Source organism: Cupressus sempervirens, chromosome 6, assembly GCF_028749045.1.
Source record: "Cupressus sempervirens isolate cs-2001-9-10 chromosome 6, ASM2874904v1, whole genome shotgun sequence".
NCBI classification, from domain to species: Eukaryota; Viridiplantae; Streptophyta; class Pinopsida; order Cupressales; family Cupressaceae; genus Cupressus; species Cupressus sempervirens.
Genome location: NC_143123.1, coordinates 135,255,082 through 135,268,916, shown reverse-complemented (window position 1 = coordinate 135,268,916; position 13,835 = coordinate 135,255,082). Strand labels below are relative to the sequence as shown.

Here is a 13,835-nt window from a genome sequence, read left to right as displayed (position 1 = left end):
ATGAGTCTGTCACAAACCATTCCAGAATCTGCAAAAACTCTAACTAGAAAGCATTTAGCAAATGTCCAAGCTGATGTTGGATAACAAAATTATCCTTCCTTGGAAATAGAGATACATCATTTTTTTGGAAAAAAAGAAGAATATCCAACACCAGAAATCCCTAATAGAAAATCCCATGCGAACATCGCGAAATTATTGAAACCAAAAACTATTCTTGAGGCGAAAAATCAACCAACACCGATCAGAGAATAGGAAACAGATAATTTTTGAAGAAAAAAATTATTAAAACCTCTAATAAGATGATCATATCAGAATGCATAACTTTGTTTTTAAGGGAAAATGGTAAAACATTACAAAAGAATTATGAAAACCGCCAAATAATTTTTTAGGAAAAATTATTAAAACCCAACTGATAATTTTTGAGAAAAAAAATATTAAAACCCTCACATAAGGGAGTCATACCCATATAAGCGCCTGCTCTAATACCATGAAAGTTGAAACTATGAAAAATGAAATGAATAATTGTATTAACAATGCAAAATTAAATTAAGTTTACAGATATTATCTACATAGGAGACTTATCTTGGTAAGTCTTCTAAACAGTATAACAAGATCTTACTCAAAAAAATTGTTGGCCTGGCACAACTTTTCCTTCTAACTGGAAACATCAGAAGTTTTCTTCCAAAATATAGATATGGATTAATACTAATATTTTTGTGAATCAATTGACCACTTTTTCATCTTGAGATTAGTATAATATCTGTCTATCATCTATACTTGAAAATACACGTCAAATAATTTTATTAACTTGCACCAAAGACATACAGCTCTAGTAACTATTCTTCATCCACTACTTATATGCTCCACTACACCTGTGTTCTCCCACATGGCCTTGCAATGTATTTGATGTTTTTCTCCCGTATCTTCTTAGTTTGACTGCCTATATTATTGTGCTTGACATCATTTATTCAACATTCATAGAAAATGGTACACAATTACAGCCATTTCATGTCATCATCCAATGATCTTTCATCTTGTGGTTTTACATATGACAGGTGCACAATGCAAAAAGTGATAACATCAATAGATAAATCAAAGCAGCCATGCAAGAAATCTCAAACAGAATATATCCATGCATATTCAAGAATAAAAGTGACGAAAACCATCTTCATAGAGATGCATTCAGTCACTCCCTTATAAGTTTTACATTAGCCATATTCATGAATTTCACCAGAAAAAAGGCGTAACAGGAAGAGATAATAGAAGCCCTTACTCTGCACCCATTAGCATAGCTGCCAAACCCAAAGTTCCGCATCCACAACCTAGGTCAACTACTATCTTATCCATTATATCACCAAATGTATTCTCAGCCTGTTTGATCATTTTGGAAACAGAAAAAACAAGAAAGGGAATGTTAAATATTAAAGAATTCAAAACTTAACGTGATAATCACTATAAATTAGTGGTAAACCTGTATTCAGAACTAAATTAAATTAAAATAAACATGCTGAAGGAAAAACGTGAAAGTGATTTCACTGTAACAACTAAAAAGAATGTTTTCAAGGTAACTGGTACCCTGTAATGGGTGCATGTTCTTTCAGAGTTCAGAAAAGAGAAATAGCAGAGCAGTAAAAATATGATACTCAACTGTAGAGAAATAAAGAACAAGTATTAAATAGGATAAAAGTATACAGAGTCCATATATAAAATTGAAAAAAAGGTGTCACTGCTAAAAACCCCAATGCTGTTTTCTATTCAGAACAAAAATAAGTCTGAATTATGTACTATGCCACACTTATCCTTTGCACTATTACATCTTCCCTGTTCCTGCCCCATTTCTCCGCCCTTTAGCAAATGGTTGAATTCTAGTGTTCACATCTACCCAGTTGATTGTTGACTAAAAGTTTGTGTTCTCTCTCTTCTATAATATGTATGATGTTGATATGTTTGATTTTGAAAGAGAAGATTTTGTAAAGAGGGTTCTCAACAAGTGACTTTATTGATGTTTGGACACATTTCCTGAGCATAGACAGGTTTTGGAGGGCTTAATTATTTGGCTAGATGATGCATAAGTTTATACTGATGCAGATTTTACATTAGCACTTCTCTATCAAAAACTAAATGTACTTTCTAATATCCTGGATGGAAATTCTCCCAATTATTTCTCAAAATAATTTTCACAATGTAAACAGATAAATTATGCAATATAAACCAGCTAACAAACCAGTAAGCTCATTAAAATACTCAGTTTTAACACTTCATATTTGTTATTGTATTATAAACCAGCAATACAGTAACATGCATAAAATCCAATCTTACAAACATTAATAATAGTCAGATTGGAAACACATTAAAAAAACCTGCAGTGTGAACTCTGTCTTGAATCCCTGCAATGATGAACCGGCATTGTGTCCAATCCACCAAGAATGGCCTAAAGGTTTGCATCCTCGGGTCTTAAATGGAAGATGTAAGAATCATAATAATAACAACTGACAAAATAATTGTTGGAATCATAATAATAACAATTCTTATTATACTCTTCTGCCCTCTATCCTAACCCCCTAACCCTTAATTATTCCACCGTCTTCTTAGGAGTGCACCCTTTAAAGTTCCTCTTGGATGAGACATCCTCTATCCAAGGTCAATCACTTATGTATATGCTGACATAATCAAAATATTTTGGCCATTATCTAATTCTCATCTAGCCATTCATACAAGGTTGTACTAATCTCTTGCACAGGCACGATATCCATTCATGTGAGGATCTAACCTTCTACACTGGCACTATGAGGTTCCTTTAATCACTAATCTAGCCATTCATCACGATAGCCATTCATAAGAGGACCGCATTAACCTCTCACACTGGTGCTATGAGATTCCATCTAGCCATTCATATAGAGACTACCTCAAACCCTACACTAACACGTAGCCATTCATATAGATATGAGCATAGTTCCTACACTAACACTATGGAAGTTTTAATCAATAACTTAAATCTATAATAAATTATATTGATATCTTTCAATATATCTTCACATTTAACATAATGTCAAAATATTATTCTTTGAATAAAAATATTCTCCTTATGAATATCTATATATATGTTTTTGTACTTGTTTATATATAACTAGCATATATCTATATAATAAACTTAAAGAATATATTTCATACATAATAATCTGAAAAGAGAACTTAAATAATACACCCCTTATATATATATGTATACATAAAATAACAATATATATAAATTAGTTTATAATATTTGAAATAGCCCTAATCTTACCTTTTCTTACCTCGGTGGTGGGTCCCCTTATCCTTCATGGCATCCACGAGGATATCGTTTGTCCCAACCCTCCATTTTCTTCACCCGATGCACAGGGGTCCAATGCTTTTCGTCTTACCCTTTTTATGTGCCTTGTTTCTGTTTACCGTACAGGTAAAGTAAATGAACGCATACAGACAGTAGAACACGAACAACAGAATAATATTCGCAATAGTAGATTAATGATGCTTTACAATGATCCCAGAAGGGATATAAATACTGCTGTCAAACCTTCCCGAAGGATTCCGTTGGCCACAATTATTCTATCCGTTACAAACTATTTACTGCCGGACCGTCGGCTACAGAATACAGAAACATCGCCGGAACCATCCAGTCGGCTAACACCATCCCCCCCAAAAAGAAAAGTCGTCTCCGGACGACAATTACAACATATCTGAGACAAATTAACAAACAAAATATATCATCAAAGTGACTACAACAAGAAAAATCTGCTTCTGTCACATCACTTCCACATTCATCCCGTTACATCTGTAGCCTCTGCTAACACAAGACTGTCTCCTCAAGCTAACCTTGATATCCACCTATGCTGCGTTCTCTGTTTTCAATTCCTCGGTACCCTAAGCCAAGTGTCGTTGCACTGCCTCCAACTGGATGATCAGCTCCTCCCGAGCTCTCTACGCATCCACCAAGACAGCCTCACAACCAACACCTACTCCTACTGCCTCTGGTACATAGAAAGTCCATGCCTGTAGCAACTTCAACTCTTCTCAACTGGTCAGACTCCCACGACTGATATCCGCCAAGACCAGATTAACACTTCACAACCCACACAGAAATGCACGGATCACACCATTTCTATCATTATCTGCCGATTCTGCACTCTTTCTGGCAACCACCACCCGCGGCCTTCCTGTTCTCCCTGCGGCCTTTCTGTTCTCCCCGCGGCCTTTCTTTTCTCCCCGCGGCCTTTCTTTCGCCGGCGGCTAACTGGGCGAGGATTCTATAAAATATTACGCCCGCGGGAGCTTTTTTTTCTTTCTCCGTCGGAGCAATATTATCCCCGCGAGGGCTCTTACTTTTCCTGCCGGAACCTTCGTTCTCTGTCAAAGCAATCATTATGCCCCGAGGCTTCACACTCCGCGGGGGTCTCTTGCCCGCGGACCCACGGAACTTTCAACTTCGCTGGCCGCGGACAGCTGTTGCCCGCGAGGCCTCCAACTTCGACGCCCGCGGGTATGCTTGCCCGCGGGGCCTTTCTTTCATCGGCCGCGGGGTCCTCCAACAGCTGTTGCCCGTGGGGCCTCCAGCAGCTGTTGCCCGCAGGGCCTATCTGTCCGCGGCTTCCTTTTTTTTTTTTTTTTTTTTTTTTAATCAAAAGAAAAATACAAAGCACCTCAAATTTACCTCGGACCGTCGCCATTCGGCAACGACAAGGGAGTCTCCTTCTGCGACAACGACAGAGTCTTCCTGGCACCATATATTTTGAATTTGGATCCGTTGACTGCCGAAGGTACCTTCTGCCCGTCCAAAGTTGATAATCTGATCGCTCCATTGTCGCCGACCTTCCGAATCTAATATGGTCCAACCCATCTGGCCTTAAGCTTTTCCACTTTGATTTCATTCCGACCGTTGTACACCTTACGTCTGTTCTGTGCCACCTCCGTCGCCCACTGTGCCTGTGGTCGTCGCGCAACTAGATTATTTCCTTGCTGTCGGTGCCCTTCCCCTAATTTTATGTTGCGGTGTAACCTTTTCTTTCCGCGCGGTCTATTCACCATGTACCGGACAGTGGAATCTTTCGTTTTTCTGTGTTCAAACTGCAGGTTCTTCCCCTCAGCTTCAGCCATGGCAGTTTTTCCTTCTTCCGCTTCCCTGCATTCCTCCGGACATTCGTTTTCCTCCTTTTTCTCATCTTCGTCGACCGCTAACATATTGCAACTCGGAAAGAGTTCGTAGTCTTCTATCTGCCAGTGGTAAAGGCCATTCACCGAGTCTAGGTCGTCGTCATTCGATCCTCCGTCAAGTCTCAATACTCCTTCATCCGGTTCCATTCTCCTCTTTCCTTCGTCATCACTCTCGCCTTCACTGTCAGAATCTGACAATGCTGCCTCCTCGCCAACCATTTGCGTGTGCAAGTCAATTATGAATCTTTTGCCTCTGCGCTCCATTGATAGGGTATTTCATTTCCAGTCATGCTTTACTTTTGCTTGCACCAACCAATCCCATCCCAGAATAGCATCATAGCCTTTTCTTTTTAATGGAATGACCACAAAATCCAATAAAAATGGTTGCGTACCAATTGTTACCGATTGCGCTTTCAGAATTCCCAACAGTTTGATTCCATGTTGGTCTGCCGTGAGCAACTGAAATGCAGGTGGCCACAGCATCGGCTTTCCTAACTTCTTCCAAGTATCCTCCGGTAAGACATTCACGCCGAACCCTCCGTCAACAATTGTCTCTGTCAAAACATTTCCCAAAATCCCCATCTCGACGACCGTCGGATGCCGTCCGGATGTGAATGCCAGCAGCATTGGGTCTGTTGCCGTCGCTTCCCTACTGTCCCTTCCTGTGTCCTCCGGTGCTTTCGAAAACGGTGTGTGATTCAGAATGGTTGTCCGTAACTGGGGCATTGTGAGAAGGTGGTCACTTATCTTGACCGGTATCTCCGTTTGTAAGATCTGTCGTACAATGTTTTTTTCTGCGAAGTTCCTTGCCAAGGTGCCGGTGATGTCCTTCAACTGAGATGTCCCCACCAATGATGCTTGCGCTTCCCCCACTTTTCTCTTTTCCTCCGCTTGCCTCCGTGTAATTGCCAGAACCTCCTCTACATCCGTGCCAACAGTGATCAAATTTACTCCAGCCTTGGGACACTTGGAATCTTCGTGATCGCCGGGTCCGCACCATCTGCATAATAATTTGGGTGTGTTTGCCACTGTACAATCCCGCGCAAAATGACCCCACAAATTACATGCTCGGCATTGAATGATCGACCGTCCATTTGCATCATATTGAGTTCGACTTCGGCTCCCATTATTATTGTTATTGTTTGTATTGTTATTTTGCCCTCTACTAGTATTCTTGTATCCTCCAGATGTAGCACCGGCGGTATTCGTGTTTCCGCTACTACCCGACGGGGAAGCCTCCTGTGTGAGAAACACCTGCGGAGATCCTCTTGTCTTCATGTTAAAGGGGCAGTCTTTTGTTGAATGGCCCATGATCTGACAAATGTCACAAAATTGGTTTTTTGGACACGATCTTTTAGTATGGCCGTCGGTCTTACATTATGTGCACCACAGTTCACTTCCTTTTGGCTCCTTCTGCATATTTTTAAATCCATCATGCGAATCATATCCTTCTGTAGGGCCCGAACTTTCTTGCTGCTGCCTTCGTCGTCGCTGCTATCATCTCTGGCAGGCTCGTCGTCATCAGAATCCGTATCAGATCCGAGAAATTGGCGACACTGGGGCAATGAAATTGGCAACCTTGGACGGACAGGAGATAGCTCAGCCAGTTAACAGGTCCAAGTTGAAACCATATCGTGTAAGGAAGTTCTCGCCGTCGTTGAATCCTTCCTTGTCATCAGCACAGCACTCTCTGGCGGCGGCGGCGTCTAAAGATGCCCCAGGTACCCCTGTTATTTGTAAAAAAAAAAAAAATTTAAAAAAAAAAAAAAAAAAAGAGATGCGGAAAGGCCCCGCGGACAGCACCTGCCGGAGGCCCTGCGGGCAAGTCAGACCCCGCAGGCAACACCTGCCGGAGGTCCCGCGAACAACACCAAACGGAGGCCCCGCGGGCGTCGGAGAAGACTAAACAGCTTCCGCGGGCAACAGCTTCCGCTGAAGAAACGCAGCAAACAAGCCAATGGTACATTTAGAGCTATGAAACAAGGTATGGAAATTCATTGACGCGCAGTTGGCAGATAAAGGCGTCTTCATTCGACTCTCCCGGGACCATGGCAACCATGAGGACGATCTGAATTCCCTGACGACAGACAAGAAGAAAAACTTAGTCGTGCTCCGTCGCGTTTTCAAGAGCCATCGCATTTTCATAAGAAAACTTATTTTGCAGAATGGTGGGAATAATTTGATGTGCAGTCCAAAAATCCGATGAAGCCCGTTGTTTGAAAGCAATCGCCATTTCTTACTTAACGATGAAATCTCATATGAGACGATGAATTCTGAAACTGTTGTTTCGAGGAATGATCGAAAAAATCATTGCAGGGGAGTGAGGTTTGTTAGGGCTCGTGGAAAATCTACTATAGAGATACAAAACCCTTCAGTTCTTACAAAAGTACACAGAAGTTCATGAGTGTGTAGTGGCGGTCAGCGCAAAGGAAATTGAAGCTAATGGTCCGCGGGAGAAGATAAAGTCCTGCGGGCCCTCAAGCCATTACGTCTCCACCACAGAGGCTGCGGGTAGAAAAGAGAATAGCCGAGGGTTAAGACACTTCAACCTCCTCCGTCTCAGACTCTCTCCGCGGGAAATTTAAATAGCCGGTGCGTGGTGTGAAGCTCTTCCGCGGCTCGTTTTTTCCTTTCCACGGATGGTACTGTGCGGATGGTTATCTAGCTAGCACTTCCTTGGTTCGGCTTGCATGCAATAGGAGGAATAAACCATTTTTCTACATGGAGTCAACAGGCAAGCGGAAGTCGTGGAAGAGTCAGTTGGTAGCAAATATGGAGAAGAATTCAAGAGTTTTGGCGTCGAGAATTCGAGTTGCAGGCCCCTCCGGTTCCAGTAGCAAGAAACAGAAGACCAAGGAAGAACTCACTTATCTCACCGTCCAGTTTGAGAGCCTTAGTGGAAGCGAATGCCGGAAGTGGTGGCAGGAGACCCCGGAGGCAGACCAGATTAAACAGATTTTGATGCGGGCACAAGTACATTGGGCTATTCAGCTTCCCATCTTTTCCATTCGGATGTTCGAATCAGTATTGCGCACCATGATAGAGACATATAGTGTCCAGAGCAGAACAAGTACATTCTTGTACAAAAAGCAGCAGATGACGGTGTCCTTTAAACCAAGAGATTTCACCAGGGTCTTCGGCATTCCTGGCCCTGGCGGGAAGAAAGTGGAAATAAAGAATCACAAACTGTCTCAGGAACGGAAGGAGCATTGGATAGCTCTAGTATGCAGGGACCTTACACCCATGGAGAAGGAGGCAGTAGTTCAGGGGGCAAGGTGCAGAGGGCTTCGCAGGGACTTTATTCGAGAGGGTCATTGGCGTTGTATCATGGACGTCATCAAGAGCAGGTTGACAGGTGCCACCCGAGCTTCAGATATCGCATTACCACAGATTGTGTTTATGAATGGTATCATGCAGGGAGTGGTATATGATTGGGCCTCAGTGCTTGCAGAAAGGATGGAAGAATTCATGACGCTCCAGCACCGAACATTTTTCATGCCGCACCATGCCATCGGGTTGTTTCTAGAGGCAGCAGCTAACCAAATTCCAATGGATGGCTTTGAGGCTCCTCCATGGGGCAAGTTGACAGACGGGGAGCCTCCCATATTCTGTTGGCGACACCTAGATACAGGAGGGTCAGCAGCTAGCCACAAGAAAGTACTCCGCGACTTGGCCCCTTCCGGAGAGACAGATAGTGGAAGGGAGGGCACTTCAATGAGTGACGGGACTGAATCTGTGGAAGAAGAGGAGAGCACATCGGCTGAAGTTGACGGTGAGCCAACAGGTAGTGGGCCCACATTCTTTACCCCGCCTCAGCTGTCAACTTCAGCACACTTGACTACCTCTTCGACGGTCATTCCGGCCTTTGGTCAGCGCCATGCCCTGGTTCTTATGACTCCTCCAGCGGAAGCAGATGTCCCACGGACAGTGGCGGAGGTGGTTCCACACGCAGTAACGGATGTCGTTCCACGGATAGTTGCCAAGCCACTGCCGACGGCTGTAGCGGAAGTGATTCCAGTTGCACCAGCGGATGTCACTGTCGCACAGTCACCACTACCACAGTCTGAGCCGCAGGTTCGGTTGGAGGTCATTGATTGTGATGCAGTGGTCATCGTTTCATCTTTTTTAGCAGAGGCCGAGTCAGCACAGCCAATACCGGAAATGAACATGGAGCTTACGCGGGTCGACCAACCGGAGGTGATGGATAGAGCTAGTGAGTTTCTGAGGCAGCAGTTCCGACTCACTCCGGCGAAGCGAGGTCCCTCCATTCAGTCTCCTAGGCGTTCAGAAACATGGCCAGCGGAACCCCAGCCTCAGATTCAGGAGGGAATGCCACATGCCGTGGTTGCGCCAACAACACAGACGGCGGCACCGGATGTGGGCATGGCTCCCGCTGACGAGGAGGGAAACAGTGTTGCAGAATGGTCATTGGAGGCCTTCGCTGAGGAGGACTATGGGTCAGATGAGGACAGGTGCCGGGATTACCTCAGGACTATGAAATCTGCATTGAAGAAGGGCCACGATGTGGCAATTCAGGCCCTCACTCGGCGGAGGGAGTGGCACTTGATCAGAGCATATATCCGTGGGATTTGTCCTCAGCGATTCGAGACTTGCTTTATAGACAGGGGCTGGCCGGCAACGGAGACAGCTGAGATGCTGGCAGATTGGGCCACGGAGCCAGAATTGGGACCCATTAACACTCCTATGATGAAGCTGGCACATGAGGTTGTGGGACTGTACAAAGATGTTTACTACGGTCGTCAGCGTGCGGAAGCGAACAAGGTTGCAGCAGAGCGATCATTGGCAACTGAGACTGAGGCTAGACAGAAGCTAGCCGCCGACTTGGCCGACCAGCAGGCAGCATGGGCCATAGAGCGGGCAGCACTACTGGCAGATTTGGCAGCCGCGGTGCAGGAGAAGGACTTGGCTAAGCAAAGTACAGAGGCAGCGGTTCGAGATAAGGATGCGGCTGAGCACGAGATGCAATTAGCCAAGACAAAGGCCATGGACGCGGCACTTCTTCTAAAGGAGGTCGTCGAAGTCAACTCTCAGATCCAGACAGATCTCCGCATCAGGACAGAATAGGTGTATGAGTTACGTCGCCAGCACCACACTTCTGGGACGCCCCCTTCTCTCTAGTTTTCTTGTAGTTTGTAAGTTGTCTCCTAATTTTGTGAGTCGTCAGGAGACGACTTTTTTTTGGGGGGGATGGTGTTAGCCGACTGGATGGCTCCAGCAATGTTTTTGTAGCCAACGGTCCGGCGGTGTTTCTGTAGCCGACGGTCCGGCGGTAAATAGTTTGTAAGCGGATAGAATAATGGTGGCCGACGGAATCCTTCGGAAAATTTCGGCGGTAGTATTTATATCCCGTCCGGGATCATTGTAAATCATCATTAATCTACTATTGCGAATATTATTCTGCTGTTCGTGTTCTACTGTCTGTGTGCGTTCATTTACTTTACCGTAAAGTAAATGAACGCACACAGACAGTAGAACACGAACAGCAGAATAATATTCGCAATAGTAGATTAATGATGATTTACAATGATCCCGGACGGGATATAAATACTACTGCCGAACCTTCCCGAAGGAGTTCGTCGGCCACAATTATTCTATCCGCTTACAAACTATTTACCGCCGGACCGTCGGCTACAGAATACCGAAACACCGCCGAACCGTCGGCTACAGAATACAGAAACACCGCCGGAACCATCCAGTCGGCTAACAGTTTCCACGTATGTCTTGCTTGATCCCCTTTCTTGGAATGGACCTTGTAATTATCTCAAACTTTATTATGGTAGATACCATTCTGATCGAGATTCTCTTCCCTTATACATATGGTGGGTATGCCACCTTGCAACCTTAAGGAGGATTGCCTCTATTATATCCATCATTTAATAATCATTCGCGCACTCCTAATTAAGAGTGGTAACTGTTCCCGTAATGATCACATCTTTAACAGATACATATTGTCAATTTGTTTACTTGTTAATAATTAAATATGTTAGAACTTATGTTGATTCATTATTTTAGAATGTGTTTAATTAATCATATATTAATTGATTAAAGATCAATTAATATACTGCATTGATATAGTTTAGTATTATTACTCAATTAATTATTTATATTGAACATCAATGGAGGTGTTTTTGAGGAAATTATTATGTTATAGATTAATACTATTGATTATTATTATTAAATTTTATTAAAATTCTTTTTGTTCGTTAAGTAGGGAATTATATAGAAAATAATATGCATATACCATACATCAATATAGGGTTATGACACTCTCCCAATGTTTCTCCAAGAGAAACTCAAGTTCTCCAAACAAAACAATAAGCCAAGCATGCTGAAATTGAACTAGCTTCCTTCTTTTAAAGCTCAATTGACTCTTCAACTTCCCTCTCTTGTCCTTTCATCCTATTCCCCTTTTTGTCACCTTTCAGCTCACTTTACCATATTAAATTGACACCTTTCAAAATTTGCATTAAGCTCTCAAAGCCAATTTTAGTATTCTTGAAGTTTGGCTTAAAATCTTAATGTCCCAAGAATTGGGGCCATTACAGTCCTCCCTCCTCGAGATTGCTTGTATTCAAGCAATCAGTACCAGGATTCCATATAAATCTACATGTAGCTCTATAGCCCAACGTAAAAACATAGCATGTCGCACAATGAAGCAAGGTATCTAAATGCAACTCTTTAATCAATAAAATTTGTGGATTCCAGTCATCCTGAGTGATATTGTTGCCTCTGCCTGCTAAACTACTCTAAACCCAACTGTTCCCTACCTCAAACGATCAACTAACAATCCACAAAATGCAAGGCACTCATCATGTCAACTCTTGGATCCCATACCATCGTGTCAACAGGATCCTAGGAGTCATAATGGAGGTCCATCCAGCCACTATCGTTTTGTATCATCCAACTGAACAAGTGTGGCACTCTGCCTATGCTAAAGACACCTCTTATATGTGTGAAGATCAGCCCATTAGGCCACCAAATATCGCTGCTATGGGTTATACTATCATGAAGTATGATGCTGAAGGCATCATTGTTCACATGCGTAGTGAAGAAATCTAATCTCAAATCATACTTATGCAACTCAATTTCTCCTGTAGTCCCAACCAAATCTGAAAATGTAAAGATAGGCCAAATAGGGTAACGGCTGATTACTAAACGAGGCATACAAATAAAATCACCGGCCAATAAAATAGATAGCTGCCATGTCATGAAGACTCAATGATAAATCTCTAGATAATATGTAGAAACCCTCAAAGTGCCATAAGGACAATTCTAAATTTTTAGCATCACAATGAGTATCATTGCTCAAATCAACATCTCCATCAATGAAACAGTCACCATCACACCTAGTTTCCCAAGTAGAATCACTTGGTTCATCTTTATCCTCATGGTATGAATTCCTTCTACTATTTGTATGATCTCCTTGGTCTTAGGTTCTTGATCATTATCTTGGCGAGTAGTTGTCCTAGAAATCTGATTTTCAGCTCGATGTAATGAGTATTGTGTCATACTTAATTGGGGACATAACTCATCTACCTCCTCCTCTTTATTTTATGCATGTTTGACGGCTATATCCCTATATTTAAAACAATTCCAAGCAATCTAATTTCATTCTTTGCAATGCCTTCTTAAGAGTGTGAAGACTTGCACTATTGGCTCCATTCATTATTCCCTTCTCCTTGTCAATTAATTTAACTTCCCACATGATTTCTTCAATGGTTTTATTGATTTTATCAAAATGCACTATGGCTGCAATGACGATAACATTTGTTATGTTCAGCTTATCCTCCAAATTATATGCTACAAAATCATCAACACTAAATGGAATTTTTTATTGGCTCATCAAATCAGCCCCTATAGTAGCTTCATTTTGCTCTAACTCTTGTATTCTAGATTTGGTATCCTCTTAGTTGGAAGAATTTTCATTTTTCAGAATTGTTCCCCAACTCAAAATGTATTATCTCATCCACTATGGCATTATGGTTTTTAAATAGTTCATTTTCATGGGGAGGCTCATTCTCATCTTTGGGCATATCTTATAGATAGACATCCTCATGAAAATGCTTGTCAATAATCACTTCCAAATCACCAAAAAAGATGTTACTACAAATCTTACCATCATCCCTAGCAGGTGCCCTCTCATGGTCTTCATTGTGTTGAAGTTGCACTAATGAATCCTCAACTTCCTCAACACTGACCTGCACTTCTTGAAATGGTTTTTCCTACTTGTTATCCCCACAAGTATGACCAAGTGACCAAAAATGCTTGCAAGTAAAACATATCTGTTCTTTCCTCATTTGGTTCTTGCTCATTTCCTGGGATCCTACAAACTGCAATTCCCTTGCGTTTAGTTCTTCTTTAGTCCCCTTTTGCTCCATCAGTTGTCTTAGTAAAGAAAAAGGATGGTACACTCAGGATGTGCGTTGATCACCAGATGTTGAATAGGAGAACTATTAAGAACCAGTATCCCATCCCACATATTTATAAGTTGCATTGGGCATGCCACTTCTCCAAGATTGATTTAAGGTTCAAATATCACCAGATCAGAGTCAGAGAGCAAGATGTGGAGAAGACAGCGTTTAGGTGTCATTGTAGTCACTTTGAGTTCTTAGTCATGCCTTTTGGTT

The 13,835-nt window shown here is 42.5% G+C and overlaps 1 protein-coding gene across 1 annotated transcript in view; it reads right to left on the bottom strand.

Annotated features, from left to right (window-relative positions):
- The window catches only part of LOC149551586 (S-adenosyl-L-methionine-dependent methyltransferases superfamily protein), a 177,850-nt gene that overhangs the window by 136,606 nt on the left and 27,409 nt on the right, over window positions 1-13,835 (bottom strand). The window contains exon 3 of the mRNA XM_089787102.1: window positions 1,274-1,371. Within this exon, the coding sequence (XP_089643228.1) occupies window positions 1,274-1,371 (98 nt within the window). The remainder of the gene's footprint in view (window positions 1-1,273; window positions 1,372-13,835) is intronic.